The 24,131-nt window shown below is 46.4% G+C and overlaps 1 protein-coding gene across 2 annotated transcripts in view; it reads left to right on the top strand.

Annotated features, from left to right (window-relative positions):
- Positions 1-24,131, top strand: part of ATOSA (atos homolog A) — a 662,760-nt gene that overhangs the window by 159,941 nt on the left and 478,688 nt on the right. For both annotated transcript variants that reach the window (XM_069624850.1, XM_069624849.1), the window contains exon 3: positions 11,838-12,040. In XM_069624850.1, the coding sequence (XP_069480951.1) occupies positions 11,838-12,040 (203 nt within the window). The remainder of the gene's footprint in view (positions 1-11,837; positions 12,041-24,131) is intronic.

Raw genomic sequence — 24,131 nt, 5'->3', positions numbered from 1 at the left:
GCTTTCTGATATAATCATCTTCTTCCATAGTGTCATCTCCTTGTCGTTCTCTTCCCGTTCCTCTTCTTTCCTCCTGATCTCCCGTTGCTCCATACGTGCTATTCTTTCTGCAATCCCCCTTATGTGGTCCTCTTCCCTTTTCCTTCTCTCTTCCTCTTGCTGGTTTAATCCCGCTCACACCTCCTTTCCTTCTCGCTTCTTCACCTTCCTCTCCCACTCTTTTTGCTCGAGCTGTCTAATCAATACGCTTCGCGCCTCCCTCAGCTCTGCTAATTTCGCCTGCAACACTGCCTCCTCTTCCTTCGTCATGTTTTCCCTCTTCCCTGGTACTTGCCTTGCTCCCTTTCTGAGTGTGTTCTACCTCTTCCTTATCTACCACAATGCCCCTGGGCTGCCTGCGCACTATATAAATGTAATAAATAAATACCTTTTTTATCACCTCCTCCTCTTCTCCTGTTACCGTCCCCCAAAGCTTCAATAACACCTGTGCTACTATCCATTCGTCTGGTCCTATACTCGCCAAATCTATTTGGGTCTTTTTTATGCTACCAGAGCTTACCTGTGTCTGTTTGGTGTCTACAGTACTCCCTATACCCGACTCTTTCTGGAAGTGATCTTCTTGTGCGTACGGAGGTGGGCTGTATGCAGGGTTTCAGTATCCCTCAGCGGCTGTTAACTGGGGTTGTGCTGCTTCTCTCAATTCTATCATTGGGTACAAACCCTCAGTCTCTTTCTTTACCTCCTTTATTGGGTATGACCCCTCTTCCTCCTCCTCGCTCTCCTCGGTGCTCTTTGCTGCGTCGCTGGGAGGAGGAGGAGGAGCCGTGGGTGCATTACACCCTTCCCCCTCGCACACCCCCTCTTTCTTTACCTCCTGCATGCTCATCATCCCCGGGCTATACCCCTGAAACATCCTCCAGAGGTCGAAAACCTCTAAGTGGCTTGCCAATTTCTTCCCTTTGTATGTGTTGTGTAGATAAGCTAACAGTGAATGTTGTGCTTCCATTCTAAAACTACCGTTGGGCGGCCATGACATACTTATCCTCTCATCTGTCCCTTTGGTCCATTCAATACTGTATTTTACTATTTTGTCTCTGTGCAGTGGTAGTATTGCGCAGATGTGCTGGAGTGGTGTTGTTAATGTGTGGAACCCATTGTCGGCTCCTAACCCGTAATACGAGGACATTTTCAAATATACCAATGTATATACCACCGTTACCTGGCCCCATAATTTGGACACTTCCGACTTTCCGCTGCAAAGAAAAGCAATATTGTTATTACAGTACTTTTGTGCTGCTCACCACCACTCGTCTGTTTTTCACAATGCCATCACCCCCTTGACACCCCTCCTTTCGGAGCTAGGGTCCCCTTCGACCCGTGGCACGCGAGGCCCCCTGCGTCCTCGCACCCTGCGCAGCATGCTTTTGAGTCGCCCTGCCTTCTCAGCGCTGCCGCTACTCGGCGCGCCTGCAGTATTCTTCTAACCCCTCCCCCTTTCTTTCTGTCCGCACTGCTTGTGCAGTGTATGCCCCTCTTTTCCCCCTCCCACTGATCGCACCGCTGCTCAGCGCGACCCCTTTGGTTGAGACCGTGCCAGTGTTCTTTGTGTGCGGCCGCCTGTCCCCCTTCACCCCTTCTTAGCTGCGTGCCGTTGCTCCAATTATGCCGAGGAAGACTGCAGTGTCCTATGCAAGCCCTATGGGTGACGTCACCATCTAGTACACTGTGTTACCTGTACGTACAGTTGCAACATAAAAATGTGTGGCAATTTTGACAATGTTGTTTTCCCACAATCCCCACAGCTGTCTTCCCACCGCACCCGGAGTGGAGTATTCATTAATCGCTTTCATTAATATAATTGTGTTGCACCCGCTGCGTCGCCTCATGTGTGATATGCCCCCAGCCCAGTGGAGCTTCACCAGCCAACTATCTTCTGCACTAAGAAACAATCTCTCAGTGCCAACTCATAGTAATGCCACATCCCCAGTACAGGTGTCCGCGATCTCGACCAATCGGCGTGATCTGCCAGTCAACACGTGGGAGCTTGAAGCCCACCCAGCACGCTCCGTAACACCAGAAAGGACGGCCTTCGTTCTGTTCCCACTACACCTTACATATCGATCGCCGCTAAATTACCAAAATCTTTTCTTAACACACTGTAAAACCACCTGTTCACAATTCCTCCCGCCACCCGCACAACATTACGCTGCTGGTTGCCTGTGCCATACTCACATCGGGCTCTCGTCTGCCGGTGCCGCTCTGCTGCGGGCACCCCTCCCAATCAGCTCGCTGCCTCCCCTCGTCTGGACCACGTCTGGACACTCGCCAACCGCAGGTGGGAAATTTCTGAAGTCGGCTCCCGACGGTCAATCTCTGGATTACGCTGTCCTGTCGTCTCGCAGTTCCACGATCGTCCTGCAGTCCTCCAAAGGGGGCAACGGCAGAGGGGGCCACGTTGCCGGGCCACCTTGACGCAAACTGTCTCGCTGTGGTTTCTCACCATCTATCTCAGCAGTGCCTCCAACTTGTCAGGGTGATTTCCCGGGGGTCGGCAGGGCTGTCCGCGGACCTCTGGGGTTGGGGAGGTCACAACTCCCTCCTGTGTCCCAAAGGAGTATGAGGCACACACAAGAGCAAAGAGTTACTGCTGTTTATTGCACAAAATAGACAGGGACAGGTTCTCGGAGCATAGGTACCCAAGGAACATCTCAGCGGTGATGGGCTTGCAGGCCCTTTTTCTAATCGGTTGACGCTACTACGTGCGTCACCTGGGAAAGCTTGCCCCTAAACCTAAAGCTACCCCAGGTGGAAGGGTCAGTATGGATCAGTATAGGAGAAAATATTAGTGGTGGAGAAGAGGTAAGGTGGTACACTTGGGTCGTCCCTAAAAATGGCTACATAGAAAGTGTTACATGAAGAAAGTTAGTGATTGGTTGAATTATAGTGTCGTCAATGATTAGCCCCTCACATTCTGATTGGTTCATCCACGAGCCCCGAAGCCTGGGACCATCGTCGTTCCCAGCTCGCGATGTACCTGATGTTGGCAACAATGTATGACTGTGTCAGTGGCGGACAATGGACAGGTCTTACTACTGGCTGTTGAGTGTCCTTTTCCCATTGCTGATGGTGTCCAACTTGTAACTTTGCTGTTGCAGTCTTGGTCCCAGACGTGAGACCCCAGAGCTTCTCTGGTCCTTGGAGCTTGGCACCGTATCAGGTCGGCCTGGTCACGTGTTGAGAGACCGTGGCTGAAGCAGAAGTACGGGGATTTGATTTGTATTTCTGCTCCGAGGTGTGTTTAGCAGTGGTAGGTGTAACCTTGGCGCTGGGAGCGCGGCGTGTAGATTGCAACTTCGTGGCCTTGGCTGTGGGGCTCCCGTCAGGGTGTTTTCTGCATTATCAGCACCTTGCAACTCTGTCTGAGCTGCTCCGGGCCTGGGAACTCTGGTTTGCATCCTACTTTGGCCTAGTCTATGGGTGGAGGCATGCAGTCCATAACAAGGGAAGTCGGGAGGTGCGACTTGGGTCCTTATACATTAGTCCATCTACAGGGTGACATCTTCATGGTTTCAGTAGCAAAAAAGCATCTGCAAACATAGACACAAGCTCTTCTGGCGTCTTGGGTTTCTGCGGTGCAGTAGTTGGCCTATGTGAAAAATAACAACGATGCATGTCTTTGAGCGTATGCGGTCCTCTACATCATAGCACTGACTATGTTCTTCGTGTGAGCTGGTGTGTCTGATCCAGGTGCTTGGTGGCACGTGTGTTCTTGTCCGTTGGCTATGTGGTCATGTCATCTCTAATGGTGATATTTGTGGGCGACGTCTAATCGAGTTGGCCCATATGGTCGGTCTCAGCTCCACCCGATGCCCCACCACGTGCTTTGGATGACTCACAGCTGGCCTGGGTGTGCGGGGCGTGGCCACGGTGGATATTGACGTCCGGGGCAGCAGTCAGAGGGCTGAACTCATCCCGCGGTGGGTGCTTAGGTCGTGATGTCATAGGCCATGGTCTGGACGGGAATCGGGAGAAGGTATTATCCCATTTTCCCTCTTCAAGTGTCTGGTAGTGAGTTTAAGGTTGGGAGTATCAGCGGTAAGAGTTTCAGTGGTTATATTCTTTTTATGCCTAGTTAATGTAGGAGGTGCTATGGGGTTATTTTGGGTCAAGTGGGTCTAAGCATCTAATGTGAAAGCTATGAGAGAGTGGTCTGTCCATACCTGCGGGCTGATAGTAGTAAATGGTGGTATTACAGTTATAGTCAGCCACCCAGTTAAGCGTTCTACCCTTCTTGTGGGTTGGCTCTGTCACTTTTTGGCTGAAGCCAAGCTCCGAAAGGGCATTGGCTATGGATGTTGCTTGAGCAACTTAGGGATCATTGAAGCCCAGATTCAAGTCTCCTAGTAAGAGTGCCTGTGAAGCATTTTTTAGGTTGTCTTGACAGGATCATGGAAGGTCCTCCTCGAAGGAGCCAATGGGGCCTGGTGGTCTATAAATAACATATATAGTGATGGTTTGAGAATCTGAGATTGGTAGCTTGGCTGTGAGGGATTTGCACGATTTGGTGCACAGAGGTGCTGCTATTCTAATTGCTAGACTAAATTTAGCTATGATAGCTATGCCTCCTCCACGGGTGTCAGCTCTATCTTCTCTATGGATGGTGTAGATAGCTGGCACAGCAAGCATCAAAGCGGGGCCTGCTGCCTAATGTAGCCAGGATTCAGTGATGGCTAAGAAGTCATAGTTTTCTATTTGTAATATGTCAGCAATTACTGTAGCGTGGGCTACCAATGATCTTGCATTAATAAGTGCTCCTTTTAAGGAGACCAGGAGTCACAGTGGACGGGGCTTTGCTACTGGGTTCAGCCAATATAGTTGGATGTTTATTGTGTCTAGTTATTCTAGGATTCGAATTGTGGGTGACACTTGGTCAGATATAATTCAGCTTTATAGGGATGGTATTGTGTTTCTTCCTATGATAGGCAAATGTGGTGGGGTGGTTGGCGGGCATTTCAAATAGTTTGGATAGTCTCGAGCGTAGTTTAATGTTCCTCTGCGTGAGGTTGCATGGGATGTTGGTTCTCGGAGGGTTAGGAATATGGCTGCAGTTGATAGGCTTTCCTGGGAAACATTCCACGCTTAGGGTGTTCCCCCCTCGTGTTGCTAGTCGTCATATTTACAGACTTATTTTGTGGTGATGGGCTAACGGTTAAGGTTGTTACGGTCCAGAGAGCAATTAAGTAGAGGATGATGTCATACATTATGTTTGTAACAATGTAGGTACCGCAAATTGCGATTAGTAGGGCTCAGTGGGCTAGTACAAAAGGCAATACATATGATGGGCTAAATATGCAGTAGAGCACAGTGGGCTAGTGCAACAGGCAACACATATCATGGGCTAAATATGCAATAGGGCTCAGTGGGCTAGTGGAACAGGTAATACATATCATGGGCTAAATATGCAATAGGGCTCAGTGGGCCGTGCAACAGGCGTTTGTAGGACATATTGTGTTTCTATTCAATATGTTCCGGTACAGGTTTCTCTTAGAGAGCTATGCATGGACCTTCGGGTAAAGGCCTGGTAGGTGCCATGATAAGATGCATAAATTGTGGGCAGTGCAATATTAGATGGCAATCGCAGTATCAGTGTGTTGAATGGTGGTGGAATGTGCAGGGACAAACGACCAGCATTAGCTAGTACCAGAGTTTGAGTTGCTGTCAATGTCAAAGAGGAAAATCAAACATGGGCACATACTACCTGCTCTGGCGATTCCTGAATATTCACTGTGCTCCCTGGTTAGTATAATTCATTTGTTGGAACTGCCTCCTTCCTCCTAGCTGGCCTCTTCCTAAAAAGTTCTAGTTTCAGTATTGGATTGATTTTGATTTTGGTACTCATCTGTTGAGGCACTTCTGGAGTCTGAAAATGCTACCTATTGTTTCTTTTTATTACAGGCATGTTCTTCCCTCTGTAGCTGGCCTATAACTTTGGTGTTAATCATGTAGTCTACAGTAAAATATGGATAAAACCTGGCCCTTGAAAAAAGGTTATCCTACTTACGTTTGTTAACTTTCTTCTAGAGATTGAAGTTTCGGAATTTCTCTATCTGTTCATAGATTCAATTTTAGTTTTGGCATCCGTAATCTAATAATTTTCCAGAAACAGTTTTTCCAAGTTTTGGAATGACAGAATGCAGTGTTGATCGTGTGAAGCGGCAGGCGCCACACTTTGTATCTGTCTGGCAAAACCCTATTTTGTATTCGTCGTCTTCAAGAAATAAGACCGGTGCAATCTGAATTTTCAGGCCTATGGGGATAGTTTTGGCATTTAAGTATTCCTTTCAAAGATGGCCATGTAATTCTGTCATAAAGCAGATCTTTTTAATTGTGAGCAAACAGTCACTCTTTACGTTTGCAGAAATAGTCACATAGTCCGGTAAATATAAGGATATGCCACTAATGGCCTGTTGCATTTGCTTATCTGCAGAGCTATGAGTTCCATTTTCTAGCATGTTTCTCTAAATGGCTGGGGTTGAGCTAGGGTCACTTGTGCAATAGAAACCTGGTAACTTAAAGTAGTGATATTCTGTTGCACCAGTTAAATGCCTGGGGCTGTACACAATAATACCACAAGAGAGCCCCTCTCCCAAACAACTAATTAAATCCAAGGAACATATGGGTAGTAAACGCAATATCAAACAAAGTTTTCCTGAAAACTAGTTTAATAAACAACATTAATACACAGTTCATTTAAATGCATTAAGGAATACCATATTCTCTACAAAAAGGACTTCAACTGTTTGTACAGTCAGTATTCAATATAATCAATAATAACAATGCAAAAATCACGAAATGCAAAAAGTGAAGTGCAAAAATACAACGGATCCATGAACGAACATGGACACAAAGACAAAATACTTAACCAACAATCTCTGTTTAGACACAAGACCTAGCTCTAAACAAATAGACAGACAATGCTCATAATTAAATCAAGTACTAAATCAGCAGGGCACATTAAACCATGTTGTCAATATTGAAGATCGTGTTGTTCTTCCAATTTTTGAAGTTATTATTTTAAGCAGAACTTGTTGTAAAAAAGCATATTTTCGCCAATGTCAATTTGAGTTTCAGCGACTAAGTCAGAGAAGTCGGACTTGAATGTAAAACGATAGGAGACTGGAGGGTTCTGCCTGTAGGGTTTCCATCCTCTAAGCCCATGCAGTTTTGCATGCCTATCTGGACGGTGGTATGATCGCTGGCAACCTCTGCTCTGAGAGGAAACTCATCTGGTGCCTCATGCAAAGATGAGGGACTAAGGTGCATGCAAGGGAATGGTAGACCCCAACAGGATGAAGTTTGTGTTGCTCCCAAGAAATTAGCTTGCAGTAATCGCACTAACAGCTTCAATCTCACATACGCATGGGTTAGGGGATTTATACCACCCAACGCTGCTATTTGAATGGTTCCCAGACACTCTGGTGGAACTAAAGGGCGTGGGGGGGGGGGGTTGTAAGTTAGATTTGCTGTTATAAAATGATGATTGAAGAAAAGTCTGTCAACCTCCTGTGCTGGGCCTCAAAATGTACACTCACCACTAGTCATTAGCGACTGATAATTGGCTCTTGGCAAGTCAGAAATGGTGCGCTGTGCTCACGGCGTGTAGACCAAAGTGGGAACGTGGAATGTACTTGCTAGGGTAACTGGCTTACTCTCTACATGGATACTCTGGCTTAATGCTCTGTGGGCATCCCTGCTGTTAGGAGGTAAGCCCTCCTTTTACTTGGTACGGTGAATCCCTGTACTTTTTGCTGACTTCTTTACTATAACTCTTTTTCTGCCCAGCCAAGCTCAATCTAAAGCCTTTGTGAGAAAATGCCTCTGTACATTTGTTACCTGCCTTTAAAGTCATCAAGTCTGTTAAGGCAGGATTATCCCAAAGAGGACCCATTGAGTCCCAGGGTGGATTAACCTTCCTGCTAGTTAGGTTGCTTAGACTGGTGGCGCCTTTCCATTGTGCAAATTGGCTTCCACCATTATGGTGGAAATTGTTATATATCACCACACGATGCGTGTCTCCATGAGCTAGGGGCTGTGGCATCCTGAAGTAGTTATGACTGGCAGATCGCTACAGGGATTGTGGATTTAGCTTCCTTTATGTGAATCTCTGTTCTGGGTGCTTGATAATGCCGTAGCCACATAAAAGCAGACCTCTTGCCCGCCCACCTTGTGTTGCTGTTGGAACACACACCTGCATACCTACCTGGAAGGCGTGCTGCTCGAGGAAGGGGATTGAAGGTCTGCACCTACATCTTTACCGCTCCATAAAATGTGATGTTGAAGTGCTGCCTCCACAGCCACTAAAAAGGAAGTGGCTCAGTCTCTCCTTCTGTCAGATGCGGTGGGGACAGCTGGTTCACCTGAAAAGGTCTAAATGCTGCATCTCCCTGAAGCTCTTGAACATACCCTTATTGCCTGTCCTAGAAAGCTGTAGTACCATTGCTGCATACAACCTGTTGCTGGACACGATTTTCCTTATCTTGGGTCATCTGGCAAGTGCCCTGGTTCCATCTCGTACAACTGCGACCCTGCGGAGACACTACTTTGTAGGCCAACCGCATCAATACAATTTCAATCCTTGGATTCAGAGGTAGCTGGCTTCTTACCTGTGTGGTCCCAAGGACACATTGTGACTAATCCTTCTCTGGGGTCTGTTGCTGGCCACCTTTTTGCTTTTCTGCTCTTGATCCTGTGGATGTTGGAGCAACAGAGCATCCCTGGTGAGTAAGAACCGGGACAATGGAAACCTGACACCTACTTCCCGCATTGCAGGATTGAATGCTTTGCTAAATTGGAGCAGAATCTTGAATAAGCTGCCATCCCTGGTGTCTTCTGGTTTCCTCTGAAGCTGTGCACTGTTGCTAGAGTCTGGGATGAGGGGACAGTTGATCTCTGAAGACCCCTGCAAATGGAATGTCCATGATATCACAGACCTCAACTGCCAGACCAATCACGGTAGCTTGGCAGGTGGTCAAGACTAAGTCTCAGGAGGGGCGAGTGTGATCGGAAGCCCACAATGAGCACACACAGTGAAACTCCAGGGAATGCGTTTCGAAAAAGTGTATATAAAAAATAAATATACATTTATTTTAGACCTTAATAATTAAACACGAATAAAACACAGTAATATAAAACAGTTGCCACACACGTCTTTCACTATTTACCATAAATACAATTATGTTTCGCCCAGTGCTGTGAAAGGGGAATCCACAACTTGCAACAGGAAGGGTAGGTTAACACAAATATAGCATTAGGCAGTTCCTTAATCGATCCCTAACTTAAGCAGTCCAGCCCTACAAAGTGGGGAGCCTTATGCTCAAAGGAACAGTAATACATTGAAAACACAGTCATGCGTAATGCGAGAAAGCGGGTCCTCTTCAGGGAGCTGTAGCAGTTCAAGAAAGGGGCTTGAGGTGTTGAAGAACAGTTCCCTACTATTCGAGGAGGGTCTACCCTTGCAGTTAGAGCGACTTTCGGTTTTGGGAATAGCTAAGGATTGCCGACTAGACCAGCTAAGGTGAGTATCTTTTCAGGGGGTCTCGTGCATAAAGAACCTTGGCTGTGCCAGCGAGTCACCGGTAAGTGATGCAAGTACTAACCAACCCTCGACTCAGTCCGGGCTAAACTTTGCCAGTCTAGGCCAGGTCGCTTGTAGGTACAATCTCTGCACTTGCATGTTGCTCAGTCTCAGGGCACAGGGGGGCAAGCAGGCACGGCTCCTACAATGACCGTCACTACAGCAGGGTGACACAGGGACCGCAATTGCTTGCGGCGTGGCACACTCTTAAATCTTGACACAGAGGAGCTAGGACTACGAAATGTGGCGGTGGTTCCAGTCATTCAGGCCTACCAAACATACTGACACCAGTAGTGTGGATTGGGACCAACAGTCCCAAACCTCTTCCTGGGCACTAGCACATGTAACATGCAGGAGACCGCAAGTTGCAGTTTTTGTGGGAGGCTGCATGCCCCAATAAGGATTTCCATGGTCACGCAACCTGGGGAAGGCAAAGGGACTAAATGGCCAAAGGACTGAACAAAAGACTGGGTGGCATGGCCATTTTTGGCACTGGCCACAGTCTTGAGCCAAACGTTGTAAACGCAATATGGTTAATTAAAAAGAAGTAAAAACACTACGGCTGCCACCAGTTCGTCCTAGGCACCCTTGTACAATCACCCAAAAAATCCTTACAGGGGGTCTAGGGCCATAAAACAAAAGGACCCCTATGTGCAGTACAGTAAGGTACTTGGCACATAGATAAAAAGTTACAAAGAAATGGCAAGGGAAACATAGCTTCCCAGTAGTGACAGGCTGAAGGACGTGTCAGTTTCCCCATAACAGATGAGCAAAATCCCAGGGGAGCGTAGCTGAAGGCTGTGCTCCACTGGAAAAAGTCAGGCTAGGTTTAAAAATAAAAGCAACCTTTCCTCCCTCTACTTCCTCTCCTTCCCTGCCTCTCACCTCCCCCCTTCTCTTTCCTACTCTTACTCTAAAGCTTTCTAGAACTACTCTGATCACACACAATTGATTCCCCTTTTCAATCCCAAAATCATAACTCCTTCCTCTTTAACCACTCCAAAGTCTCCTCCAGCTGCTATACCCTCCTCTCTGGCTTCCATCGAGTCTGCTCATTTCGCTTTCGAAGCTATCCCCTTGAGTGCCAGGACCTCCCCTGGTAGTCTTCAAAAATCCCTCTAGCCCTGTCTCCTTGTTGGTCTCTAGTTTCCTCCAGCCAGCGATGTGGTCATGAGGGGTTGTTGGTTTTCGGTTTCCCTCCTGGATCAAGTGTTTGCCTAAAGAAATCATTGGGGTTCCCTGGTCTCCCCTGGTACTGAGCAGCTCCCTGTTGGTTCCAGTTCCACTGCTGCTGCCTCACTGCTTCCCTATGACCAGTCTAGGTTTTGTAGGGTAGGTGTTGGAAGTCAGTATTTAAAGGGTGAAGCCTAGTCCATTCCCATTTTGGTAATCAGTCTGTTCCTCATTTTCCAGACACTGTCTTGTCTTTATAGCCCAGGTGGATTGTGGCACTTGTCGTTTTTTGTCTCCAGCTGGTGCTGCTTCGCGGCTTTAATGATCTATATCAGGTTTCGTAGGAGTCTAGTGCATGCTGGTTATTCTATTCTCTAAAACAATAGAAAGAGACCTGGCCAGACTGAGGCAGATGGGCATTTAGACAGAGGCACCAAAGTACATGCTCAGCTCCATGCATATGAAGGAGAAGAGCAGGGGGGTCCTCCTCAACTCTCCCACACCGCCTCTGAGGTGGATCTGGCTTTGGTGTTGGCTTGGTAGGCCGCCTACCCCAGTTTGAGAGGGGTCCATGGCCAACCTTGGCAGGCTCTTACCCATGACCCTGTCACATTTGTAACTGACTTACATGGCCACATCTCATGCAATTGGAGGTTTTGAGCTCTGTGTTGCCCTTTCACTGTTTGGACATCTTTATTGCAATCCTATCAGCAAGAATGTGTTTTATTTTTATTTTGTATTATTTGTTTAATTTTCCAATTTGATTTTTTTTTACTTTTGATTCTCCCATCTTTCTGATGTTATTCAGAGGCAGTGTCTAATAGGTTTTCCCTTTTCCACTGAAATTTACTGTTTTTCTATGGTGCTTGTTTTACCAGATACATCCTCTCCTGTATTATCTGTGTTGTTGGTTGGACAACCCCTTCAGGGTTTTATTGTAATGCTAGCATAGAGAATTCACAAAAGTAATAGATTATTTTGTATTTTATTTATTTACAAAATGTCACCCTAATTTCTTTTTTTTTTTAAGTGTTGTCAAGCAAGAAGAACTAGGTCTGAAGTTGTAGTGCTGTGGAAGAATAATATTCCTATTATGGTGGAGGTGATGCTTCTTCCAGACTGCTGTTACAGTGATGACGGGAGCACTGCAGAGGGAAGTGATCTAAAGGATCCGGCAATCAAGCAAGATGCAATGCTTCTGGAAAGGTGGCTTTTGGAGCCTGTTCCGAGACAGTAAGTCCTTTTTTCGAGAGGTGCAGTGTAGGGGAGGTGGCCGGTTTCATTATTTTACTAAAAATTAAGTAAGTTATCATGTACTTTGTAGACAATCTGGTCAGCTGTTATTTGTTTATTCTGTTGGGAATTTTCTTTTGCCAATTGTTTTCTGTTGAGGGAGAACTAAATGCTATTTAACATACATTGTATCTATTATTTTTTAGCTGCATACATCATCTGACTACTTGTATACAAACTTGTTACTCAAAGCACAATGGGTGATGAAGGTGGCATACAGCGTCGTTGAATTTTCAGTTTCTAAACTATGTTAAATGTTTTCAATATGTTTTCATGTTTTAAATTTTAATAGCCATGGTTTTGAATATTGTCCCAGTGAGGCTATTTTGACAGTTTCTAAGTGGTTTCAATCTATGTCGAGGCTTGTATACAGATACAGACCTTTCCTTCAGGAACGATGAAGGAAGTACACCAAGGAAAAGAAGGAACGGTAGTTCCGATGTTGTGAATAACAGAACCCCTTACATTCTCATCTTGGTGTTAAAGTTGAATCTGGAGTGCAGAAGATTCAGGTGGGCAGGTCTTCTAGGCTGAAGAGCTGCAGCAAGTAGGAAAGATAATATGAGAGTTTAAATGCAGTACAGGATGCCTCTCCCCACCCCTCTTGTAACCAGTTCAAGGCTAAAGTTACTTTCAGTAGTTTTGTTGAAAGGGTTGAGGACAAGGAAGGCAGGTGTCGTATATCACCCTGGTTTAAGATGGTCCTTTTGACACAAATGGAGAAATCGCCCTTCTAAAGCTGTTTGTTCCTTACTGGCACTGTGCAGTTTGTGCAGCATTTCTTTGAAGGCAATCTTGGAGGTTAGCTCTGGGGCAACGCGCTCGCCTTGGAAGCAAGACGTCGCGGAGCAACACAGGTTCGATCCTTGGGTACCTCTGGGTATTAAGCACGTTATAAATAACCAATTATAAATTAAAAGTGTGGACTGAGTAGCCTTGCGTATTATCGCTGTGTTGCTATCTTAGCTCAGCACTTCCTTCCTACTAAGGGCTTGTTCCTGTTTTCCTAGCATTTCCTTGCCGCTCTGTTCCGCCTAGATTCCAACTTGATTACAACCGTTTTTCCGGCTTTTGTTTTGTGTAATTCATTTTTACCTGCATCTTTCACCGTATATTCTGGATTTTGCTTTCTGCTACTCATACCTACCTTGTCTCCTTCCATTCTCTGTTTGACATTTGTTTTGCTGCCGTTCATGCTACATTCTGCCCCTTTGTCTTCTGTTACTGATTGCTGCTCTACTAATCTTACGGAACACCACATTTGTAAAACAAGGATTAAGAACTCATCATCTACAGTCTGTTTAAGTTTTATTTTTTTGCCAATTGTGGGTTTTTTCCCTTTTCTTTGAGGTCTCTCCAGGGTTCACGCCAACTGTTGCCGGGTGGTGTGGCTGCCAGATCGGATCGTCCTTACCTGGTGCATTCCAGTCTACTTTTTCTTATAAACTTAAGAGAGTGCCCTGCTGTCAGGAGTATGGCTCATCTGAATGGTTACTTTGCAATGTGTGCATTTCTCCTAGCACAATGTGAATTGACTAGGAGTCCAGGAAAATGAAAAACACACCATAAGCATTATTTATAATCTTGCTAGCGTGAACAGTTCTGTAGGTCTGTTCCGTGATATGAGATAGTAGCAGCTTGAAAGACTGTGGAGCCCTGATGCCTCAGTTATAAATGCTGCTACCTCATCTAATTACCTAAATATGATAGGCAGCATTCGTGAATCTCATAGTTGGTCTTAGCAGGGTGTCGCTCTACGTCGGGCAAAAAAGTGGGTTTTCGGGATCTGTCAATGTGAGAAGAATCACATCGGTCTCATCCATAGAATGTTTGAAAGATGAGTGCGTCCCTGCGCTCTGGTCATAAAAAGGACATTCAAAGGGCAAACACGTTTGTGCCTCAAGGGCTGTCTTGTTGTAACAAGGCAGCCATTTATAAGTAGTGTAGGTTCTAACGCGCCCATATCCTGAGTCCAATAAGGCTGCCATAGCCTTCCAGGCAAGAGATCTCGTACAGGGTTTTTGGTTCGCGTGACAGGTTTATCAAACCTGATAGTATGCTTCCCTTTTGCTCCCACCCCCGGGACACGGGATCATGTTTCTTATCACAAGTCTTTCCAGGGTGAAGAAGGTGAACACATTTCACTAAACCAGGAGCAAAAACATCCTTGGCAGAGACCCTGGTTCTGTCCTTTGGTGCTGTACCCTACCCAATCAACCAGATACTGAAATGTTCTCCAAAACCGGGAGTCAACGATTCTCTTGACTTCGTATTAATCTTGGGGACCAGGGGGATGTGGTAAGAATCGGTCTCCATGACAAAGGGAATGAGTCGCAGGTTTCAGGGGGGATACGTCGAAGAACGGGTGGATTCAATAATGTGCAGGTAGTGCTAGTCTGATAGCAACAGGGTTGATGACCTTCTCTATTCTGAATGGGCCAATGTATCGATGCTTAAGTTTACGATGACAAGCGGGTAATTGTATATTTGTTTTGGCTAACCAGACTTCATCATCAACCTTGTAGCAGGAGGCTTCTCGCCTTTCCTTGTCAGCATATTTTTGGTTGTCTTGAGCATGTTTCAACTGGGATAATGCCTTTTGAAAGCCCTGGAGGTTACTGGTGCAGTCTTGTGCATCTGGCATGAGAGAGGTACCAGACTTAATCAATGCAAAAGACGATGGATGGTACCTGTATGATAAATGAAAAGGGCAATGAGCTAAGGGTGAATGGTGGGCCTCATTTTAGGCAAATTCAGACATGGGGAGTAAAGTCACTGAGTCTTGGTCACAAATAGTAGCATAGCAGCATAAGTATTTGTTCACTCTCTCGGTTTAGCCATCGCTTTGGAGATGATTTGCTACAGAGGTCTATACCCAAAACCCGGTTATGTATTGGAAACTCTGTCCGTGATAATGGCTTTGGGAAGACGTGTCGCGTAAAGACTGGCCAACATTGCTGCTGATGGTATTCGGGCAAGGGCTATAAAATTAGCCATTTTGGTAAAGTTATCGACAATAGTCAAAATGGTCAATAGTCAAAATGGTTGTTTGTCCATGTACGGGGGGTCTGGTGGGGTTGGGTTGTACTGTACTGAAGTCCATTGAAGAATGAGTCCAGGGGCCTTTTGGTATAGGGGCAAAGCTTTAGTAATCTCATGGTCTTTAGGTGGCTTGTCTTTGATCGGGTGCATACACAGCACTCTTGAATGTCATTTCTGACGTTGTTGGCTCAACCTTTCCACCATGCATATCGTTCTACTTTCAGTACCCCAAAATGTCCGGACCCCACGTCATCATGACACCATCATTAGAAACATAACTGGATTGACTTTGTAGGTAGCCACAACCGGTTACCATGAAACCATATTCCGTGATAGAGAGGGTCGTCTAGGAATCGTTGTTTTTTTGTAGCCCTCTAGTTCTGATTTGAGTGTGTTCAAGATTTGGGAAGGATCCACGAACGGGAGTCCCACCACAGGGTCGAGGAGGAGTCTGATCTCCATGAGACAAAGCGTCTGCTTTTGTATTAAGATTCCCAGGAGTGTACGTAACCTTGATGTTAAAGGGAGAAAAGAAGTGGATCCAATCTATTCTGCCTCTTATTAATGGATCAGGCAGTACGTAACAACTCAAGGCTTTTGTGATCCGTGATGACAAGAACAGTGCGTGTTGCACCTTCCAAATGGTGTCTCCAAATGATGAAGGCTTCTTTTATGGCTAGTAACTCTTTGTCAAATAACCGCATTGAGTTTTTATTTGAATGGCATCCAGATGGATGTTTTAGCTTGGACATGGGATCACTCTACGACAGAACTGCGCCCACTGCATAATCGGATGGATCGGCTTCTACCACATAAGAGGTCAAGATCCAAGTTTTTCAGAACCGGGGCAGTAGTAAATTTGAGTTTCAGACAGTCCAATGCCTCATGGGTTCATTAATTCTACACATAGGCACTTTCTTTTTGTAATAGGAACTTCAAAGGTATTAAGATTTCTGAGAATTGCGGGATGAGGCAGCGATAAAAGTTTGTAAAACTGAGAAATCTTTGTAGTTCTTTGACTGTGGTTGGAACTGGCCAGTCAAGAATAGCGTCGATTTTTCCTGGGGTCCATTTCAACTTTGCCTGTTGAAAGGTATGTAACCTAAGGAGGCTACTTTCTCCTTATGAAACACGTATTTCGATGCTTTGGCATATAGGCTGTGTTTCCTCAACCATGATAGGACTTCTCATGCTTAATGGTTCTTGTCTGGAAGATGTGTAGATCAGGATATCGTCCAAATAAATCATGACCTACATGGGGAGGATGTCCCTGAATGTCATTTAGAAATAACTGCAAGGTAGCAGGGGCATTACACAGCCCGAAGGGCATTACAAGATATTCGTAGTGCGAACACAGTTTTACATTCGTCCCCTGCTGCTATTCTTACCAGGTTGTATTCTCCATTTAAGTCTAGCTTTGTATATACTTTTCTATAACAGGCTTGATCGCTGGACATGGATCAGAGGCAACAGATGTCTATTCTTTATAGCAGTTGTCTTCAAACTTTTTTAGCTTGGGCCCCCCATGAGCAAAATGTGGGCAGGCTGGGCCCCCCCAAAAATGCCAACTGGACAGTAAGTCCAAATGGCTATGAATTATTGCGTGTCGTCACAACACCCTTCTCCCAGTATAGTCCATGGTGTCCCCCACCTGCTCCCATCACAGTCTCTGGGCTCCTTCATGCAACTCATAGCCCTGTCCCTGGGCTCTCCCCACCCCACCATTGAACCTGGGCTCTCCACCACCCTGCTCCCACTACTATCCCATGACTCCCTCACCACGCCCCCAATCCTGCTCCCAGCAAAGTCCCGAGGCCAGTGGCAGTTGGTGAATCTTTTAAGTGGAGGGGCATAAATATTTCTCCCAGATATGCCATAGCGACCGAGTGTAGCCTGAACCAATCAAGGGAGGTTTTGAGGGATGGGCCGGGGGAGATCATTTCTTAAAATAGTGGGTTAAAAAGCTGCATTTTAGGGCATACTTTAAAAAAGAATTTGGTAAAAAGCCAAACAGTTTGCAATTGATGCTGGGGGCTGAGAGGGCCGGCATGGTATTTTTTTACTGGACATCTATGATAGATGTCCAGTAAAAATAAATACCATCCCTGTTCCCTGAGCTCTGCAGCATCTCGGAAGGAGAGCGGATTTTGGCAGGTGGGTAGGGGAATTGTGCAAAATGCCTTTGTTGTACAACCCCCACCCTCCCAATTCGCCAAAATCAGCTCCACAGACCAACACAAACACACGCATTCACACAGCCATTCACGTGAGTACCCATCATCATACACTTGCTCATAACATATTTAAATAACAAATAAATTAACATAAACATGCCTTCAAATGGATTGTGTCCTCCCACGTATTCCTCATGTTAGATATATCCTTACCTTCAGCTTTGCTGCTTCGGAAATTTTTTCTCTCTCCACCAGAGGGCACTTCACTCGAGGCAGCGGAGTCGATGCCCCTCGGCGGCATTCGTCGAGCATCAACGTCATCTGTTGGATAAATGTCTCGAGCGCGCCCGTTGGCTTCAGTTCCGTTTTTCCATTAGCTTTGCTTCGGATCGACATAAAATGGCGCTTCAGTTATAACGAATTATGTCGTCTTCTTCGAACCCGTCCACACCGAAAACTGGTTTTAAGAAATGCCAAAGGTGTGGGAGGAAAATGGTGCTGACCGACCCTCATCGTAATTGCCTCTGGTGCCTCGGTTCCGATCATCGAATTGACTGTGGTTTCTGTCAATCAATGACCCATAAGGCCTTAAAAAAAAGAAGAGGTAAACTGGCGGTGGGGGAGGAATCCTCAAAGTTTTCTTCGAGGGGGGGAAAAAAGACTCAGCTGAGTCTTATGACAAAACGTCATAAAAAGTCCAGGTCGAGGAGTAGATCGAGAAAGTGCTCTTCTTCGTCCAAAAAAGCAAAGAAAAGACGACACGGGTCTCACTCTTCCTCTTCCTCAACTACATCGGAGGAAGTTATTACATGTCCAACAGAGCATGACTCCCCTAAAAAGTTGGAAGCGTTTAAATCATCGATGATGAACATTTTTGAGAATGCGGCCCAGACCCCCTCAAAAATGTCTGATGAAGACCATGCCTCTACGCACAAAAAAAGTGACAGGGGAAGGTCTAAGACTAGAAAATCCGACAAGAAATTGTCAAGGCTGTCTTCCAGGGAATCTTCCCAAACACCTAAAAAGAAAAGCCTTCCAGTGCATAAACAGGAGGCAGACCTTAAGAAAAGGACCTCAGACTTCGATACGTCATTGAAGTCCTCGACAAAAACATCTTCGAAGGCTGTCGAGTATAAGGGGTCGACGACCCAACCGTAAAAAGTTACGTCGAGTACACTATCGACAGCCTCGAAGACCCCTTCAACGGCATTGATGGTCTCAAACTCCTTCGACAACATTTATAGCTCCTTCGAAATCATTGAAGAGTATCTCGACAACATCGTAGGTAATATCCACAACAACGCTTCTGTGGACGTCGACACCTGTTACAGTGGTGAAATCAACACCAATGTTAAAACCTATACCTGAAAAGGTATTTCACCCAGAAAGTAGAAATGAATTTTTCCAAACCATGTAATCTATATATGGAGAAATGTCGTCAGGAAATGAGGAGGATGAAGAAGAAGAAGAAGAAGAAGAAGAAGATGAAGATGAACAGGAGTTTTCATCTGCAGGGGTAAAATATGGTACAAGACAAGTCCCTGAGGAATTAATTAATCCTTAATCTAAAATGCAAGACCTTTATAAGTGTTTAAAATCTGCAAGTGGACTAGATACGTCCCCTGAATACGAGTTTGAAAAACCTGATCCAGCAGAGCATGCCGATTTGGGTTATAGAAAACTAATGAATAGAGTTACAGAATTTATGGGATGGGGTAGAAATTCACCTGTATACGAGGATGATGACATGACTGATATCCTATCAGGAGGACCTTAACCAGACCCCATACTTCCCTTTCATATTGCCTTACAAAGGAGAGTTATACTGCTTGGAAAAGACCTGAAACCATTTCAGCAGTAAATAAAAAAATATGTTGCCAAATATAGACCATGTAATTTTGATCCAGAATACTTAAGTAAGCACCCATCTCCAGAAAGTCTGGTAGTTCAAGCAGCCACATCAACAAAAATGCTGAATACCCTACAATCCCCCCTGATAAGGATGATAAAAAGATTGATGCATGGTCTAAAAAGGTATTTACATCAGGAAGCATGGCTCTAAAATCCACAAATGTATCTTGCACTCTGGCAAGATTTACATATACCCTGTGGGACTGCATGTCAGCGGCAGCTCAACACATCCCAGAAGGAGAGGAACGTGATGGATTCCTATCCATAGTAAAGGATGGCAAGGAGACTTCAGGGGAATGCATTCAAGCAGGTTTGGACACAGCTGACATTATCAGAAGGCCCATGGCATCTAGCGCAGTGCTACGCAGATTTGCATGGCTAAGGAAGTCAGGTTTTGCACAGGATGTACAATCTAGACTCCTTAATATGCCATTTGACAGCTCAAGGTTGTTTGGCAGCAAAGCAGATGAAAGTTTAGAAAAGCTGCAGACCTCCAAGGCAGCGGTAAAATCACTCAGTGCCGCTATATGACAACCTCAAAAACGCCCCTACACAGGCTCATCTTCCTGGAGGGGTCGTCCCTTTCGTTTTTACTCCTCATTTGGGAGAGGAAGGGGACAGGCCAGTCAAAGAGGACAAAGGAGATTTTCTCGGGGGCGAGGAAGAGGTGCTAGATCTGCCCCAGCAGTGGCATCTGTCCCTTCAGCCGCTGCTGCAGCTGACGCAAAACCACTCTGAGGTTTTGATCCACAAGACCTCAGTGGGAGGCAGGATCTCACAGCATCTGCAGGAATGGCGGGGCATTACCTCAGATGCTTGGGCTCTGGAAAAAGTATCCCAAGGTTACTGCCTTCCTTTTCAAAAGAAACCTCAGAATCATCCACCGGCATACAACTCTACCAAAAATCCATACCCGCTCCTGTTGCATGAAGTTTTAACCCTGCTACAGAAAGGTGCAATTGGAACATGTAGCTGTAGCGGAGAAGAACAAGGGTTATTATTCCCCATATTTCCTCATACCAAAGAAAGACGGAGGATTGAGACCCATCTTGGACTTGAGAGACTTGAACAAGTTCCTCAGGAAGGACAAGTTCAAGATGGTTACTCTTTCTCATATCCTTCAGGCTCTCCAACTTCAAGGCTGGTTGGTATCATTGGACGTTTATGATGCTTACTTTCATGTGCCAATCCATCTCGAGCACAGAAAGTACCTGAGGTTTGCGATTGGCAATTCTCACTATCAGTTTCGAGTTCTGCCATTCGGGTTGACCTCCGCCCCAAGAGTTTTCACCAAGTTGATGGCGGTAGTGGCAGCGAGTCTCAGAAGAGGGGGGGGATTCACGTCTACCCCTATTTGGATGATTGGATGATCAGGGCACGTTCTCCAGAACAAGCCCAGGATCATCTATCCAAGACTTGCCATTTCCTTCACAAACTAGGGTTTTCTCTGAATTTAAAAAAGTCAAACATGATGCCATCACAGAAGCTCCAGTTTATAGGAACAGTCTTGGATACTTGTTCGGGCAAAGCCTCGCCTCCCGAAGAGAGAGCTCACCACATTCTGCAGATGGTAATAAAATTCCAGAATGCCCAGTGTCTACCGGCCTTCGATTTTTCTCAGGTTGCTCGGCCTCATGGCATCCTGCATTTTTCTGTTGCCAGAAGCCAGGTTGAGAGTGAGATTCCTTCAGTGGGCCCTCAGGACTCGGTGGTCCCAATTTTCAGGGGAAATGACAGACCTTTTACAGGTTCCAACCAGGGTAGTACAGGATCTACAATGGTGGGCTTGCAAAGAACATATCCTCAAGGGAGAATCCTTTTGGCATCCAGGGCCGGAGATAACAGTAGTAACGGACGCCTCACTCACAGGGTGGGGAGCTCACACCAACGAATTGACAATCAGCAGTCGTTGGTCTCCATCGGAGTCCAGACTACACATCAACCTATTAGAGCTGAGGGCGATCAGACTAGCTCTGAAGACCTTCCTGCCCTCAGTATGGGGAAAAAATGTCCTGATAATGACAGACAACACAGTGGCCATGTACTACCTCAACAAGAGAGGAGTAGGGTCACTACCACTGTGCAGGGAGGCAATGCAGCTGTGGTTCTGGGCAATACAAGAAGGGATCTCTCTGTCTGCCATTCACCTAGCAGGAGAGCAAAACACAGCGGCAAACGCTCTGAGCAGGCAGAGCACAGTCTCCCACGAGTGGGAACTAGCTCAGGAAGTCCTTCAAGAGATCTTCACCCTTTGGGGAACCCCTCAGGTGGATCTGTTCGCGACCAGTGTCAACAGGAAGTGTGAACTGTACTGCTCAAGGGAACTTCCCCCGAGAGGAGCTCTAGGAGATGCATTCGTAGTGGAGTGGGAGTTTGCTCTTCTGTATGCGATCCTCCAGTCCCTGTGATCCATCAGGTAATCGGGAGGTTGAGAAAGTTCAGGAAAACCATGATCCTAATTGCCCCGGATTGGGCCAGGAGAACGTGGTACCCGGACCTGCACAACATGTCCATCTGCCCTCCAATACATCTTCCAAAAAGAGAGGATCTTCTCTCGCAAGTCACGTTCTCCATCCAGAGGTCAACATACTCAACCTTCACGCATGGCTTCTGAGAGGTTGCGATACAAGGATTGGGACCTTCCGGATGATGTTATGGAGATTTTGCTTTCGGCCAGAAGGCCAGCAACTAAATCTCTGTACCGGTGTCGTTGGAACAAGTTCAGTAACTGGTGCAGAGATGAGAATGTGGACTCTTTTCAATGTAATATTCCAACAGTATTATCTTTCCTGTTACATTTGGCTAATCTGGGGCTCCCGGTTAGTACTATGAAAGGATACTTAGCAGCGCTATCTATCTTCAAGCGCTCATCAGAAGAGGAATCTTACTTTAAGATAACTTTTAATAACCCAATTTTTAAAAGGTTTAAACAATGCATTTCCGTCAGTCAAGTCAGTCAGACAAGTTTATTCGGATGTATAAAAACAACCATTAAACGACAAAATACAGATTATAACACAAATCCAAGTTACAGTTTGAAGAATCCATCATACCCAAGATAAACAAGATCAAAACACGTAAAAGGAAATGCAATCTTTGCACCATACCCCAACACCATAGATCAGAAAATATTTAGGGTGGAAAAAGGGGTCAACCCCAAGGACCCCATTACGTTACACATGGTCCCTTAACTTGACCAAGTGGTCACAAGACTAATTGTCCGCCCTTGTCACTCAGACGCGGCCCCCCACATGCCTTTTACCCAGAGGAGTACAGTTCGCTCCCGACAGGACAGTACAATGTGTGACGGGTCCAGGTGGGGCGACGGCTCCCAAATAGGGGCACGAGCTAATTGAAATCCCACTATACGGGGCCCGCACATAACCCCCAGATCTTCTCAAAACTTCCCTGACCATTTGACCATTCCTGAAGACAATTTTAACAGAGTCAGAGGGGTTTATACCTTCGCCTTCCAGTCTGACGCACCCCACCAACGCTTCCCTGGTCACAAAGGGACAGTTCCCAACAGAACGTAGCCAGTGGAGACATTTGTTTGAGAGGGCATCCCTTGGTTCTCGCCTGCCCAAAGGCAACTTAGGTACCCCATGCAGGAAAACCGTAGCAATTCTTTTCCCCCCAAGTACAGGACTCTTGGGGCTGCGCCCCCTTGGACAAAAACCACGTGCTCCGCTCCCTCCCTCCCTAGGAGGATTGATTGTCAGGACGCTTGGGGGACTCTCCCCCATCACAATTGGTTCGATGCTCCCAGTGGGATGGCCCCTCTCTGCGTTAGGGTGCATCGGCTGAACAACCCGGGTAGGGCTCATTGATGCATTGGCGGTCCTTTCGCAGGGTGGAATAATTGGAGGTAGCTGAGGGGGGTAGAGTCCCTTGCCAACTGGGAGCATACTGGAAGACTCCCCCGGCGTGTCCCCTCCACCCTTCCCCTCCCCTCTTATTCCCCGGGCATCAATCAATACCAACAGCAGTTTCTTGATGATTGCAATTTCAGAGAGCACTTGTGCACAGGAGCAACAGCCGACAGTATACACCTCCTTCTGTGGTGGAACGGTGGAAGAATAGCTACCGTGGGTGACGGGTTTGAGAGCCCTGAAGGGGGTTATATGAGAAAAGGAGCAGGACCCTGAGATCGATGCTAGTAACGTCTCGCTCCATGAGCTACAGGTGGAGATATGCGGGCGGTTATCTTCAGTTGCTCCAGTGGTTTCTGTGTCCAATAGATCCAAAGTGGTAGCAGCTGTGGCTGGGGGTGAGCAGACGAAAATAGGGCCCGAGGTAGGTGGGAGAACAGGTGGCTGATGTAGGCTTACAATGGGCGAACTGGGTTGGGGGGTGACAGAAACAACAGGTGCCAGGGATGCAAAAGGAAGAACTGACACATCACCAACCCCCCCTATGCCTGTGCCAGAGGCATTGGCCAGAGGCGTGGCTTCAGAGTTCCCAGAATCGGTGGGCAGAGATTCTTGACAGACAGTGTCTTCGAGCTTCTGAGTTGGGAGGGTTCCTTTACAGCTCTCAGAGACAGTGTCTGTAAACGAGAAGTCCGCAATAAAGGCCTTAGCTCCAGTTGTTCCTCCTTGGTAGCTCTGACGCTTAATGACCGCAATTTTACGCACTGACTGCTCAATACTAATGGGGGCAGGCTCAGAGCAGCACAGGAGCGGGGTGAAAGGCAGGATGGAAGAGGGTTTCTTAGGTTGAACATGGCCCTTGTGGGACCTTAATGACTTTAATAGGCGCATGGCAGTTCCCCCGAGCCAAGACCTCAATCACAATAACATTCCGGACATTTACTCCTCCGTTTGCTCCTTCAGGCACAGTCACAAAAGTAAGCACTCCCCTGCACTTACTTTCCCTCCAGCCGCAACCGGAAAGTGCCTCCC

This window comes from Ambystoma mexicanum, chromosome 11, assembly GCF_040938575.1.
Source record: "Ambystoma mexicanum isolate Mex_15411 chromosome 11, UKY_AmexF1_1, whole genome shotgun sequence".
Lineage (NCBI taxonomy): Eukaryota > Metazoa > Chordata > Amphibia > Caudata > Ambystomatidae > Ambystoma > Ambystoma mexicanum.
This window is presented reverse-complemented; position numbering and strand designations above follow the sequence as displayed.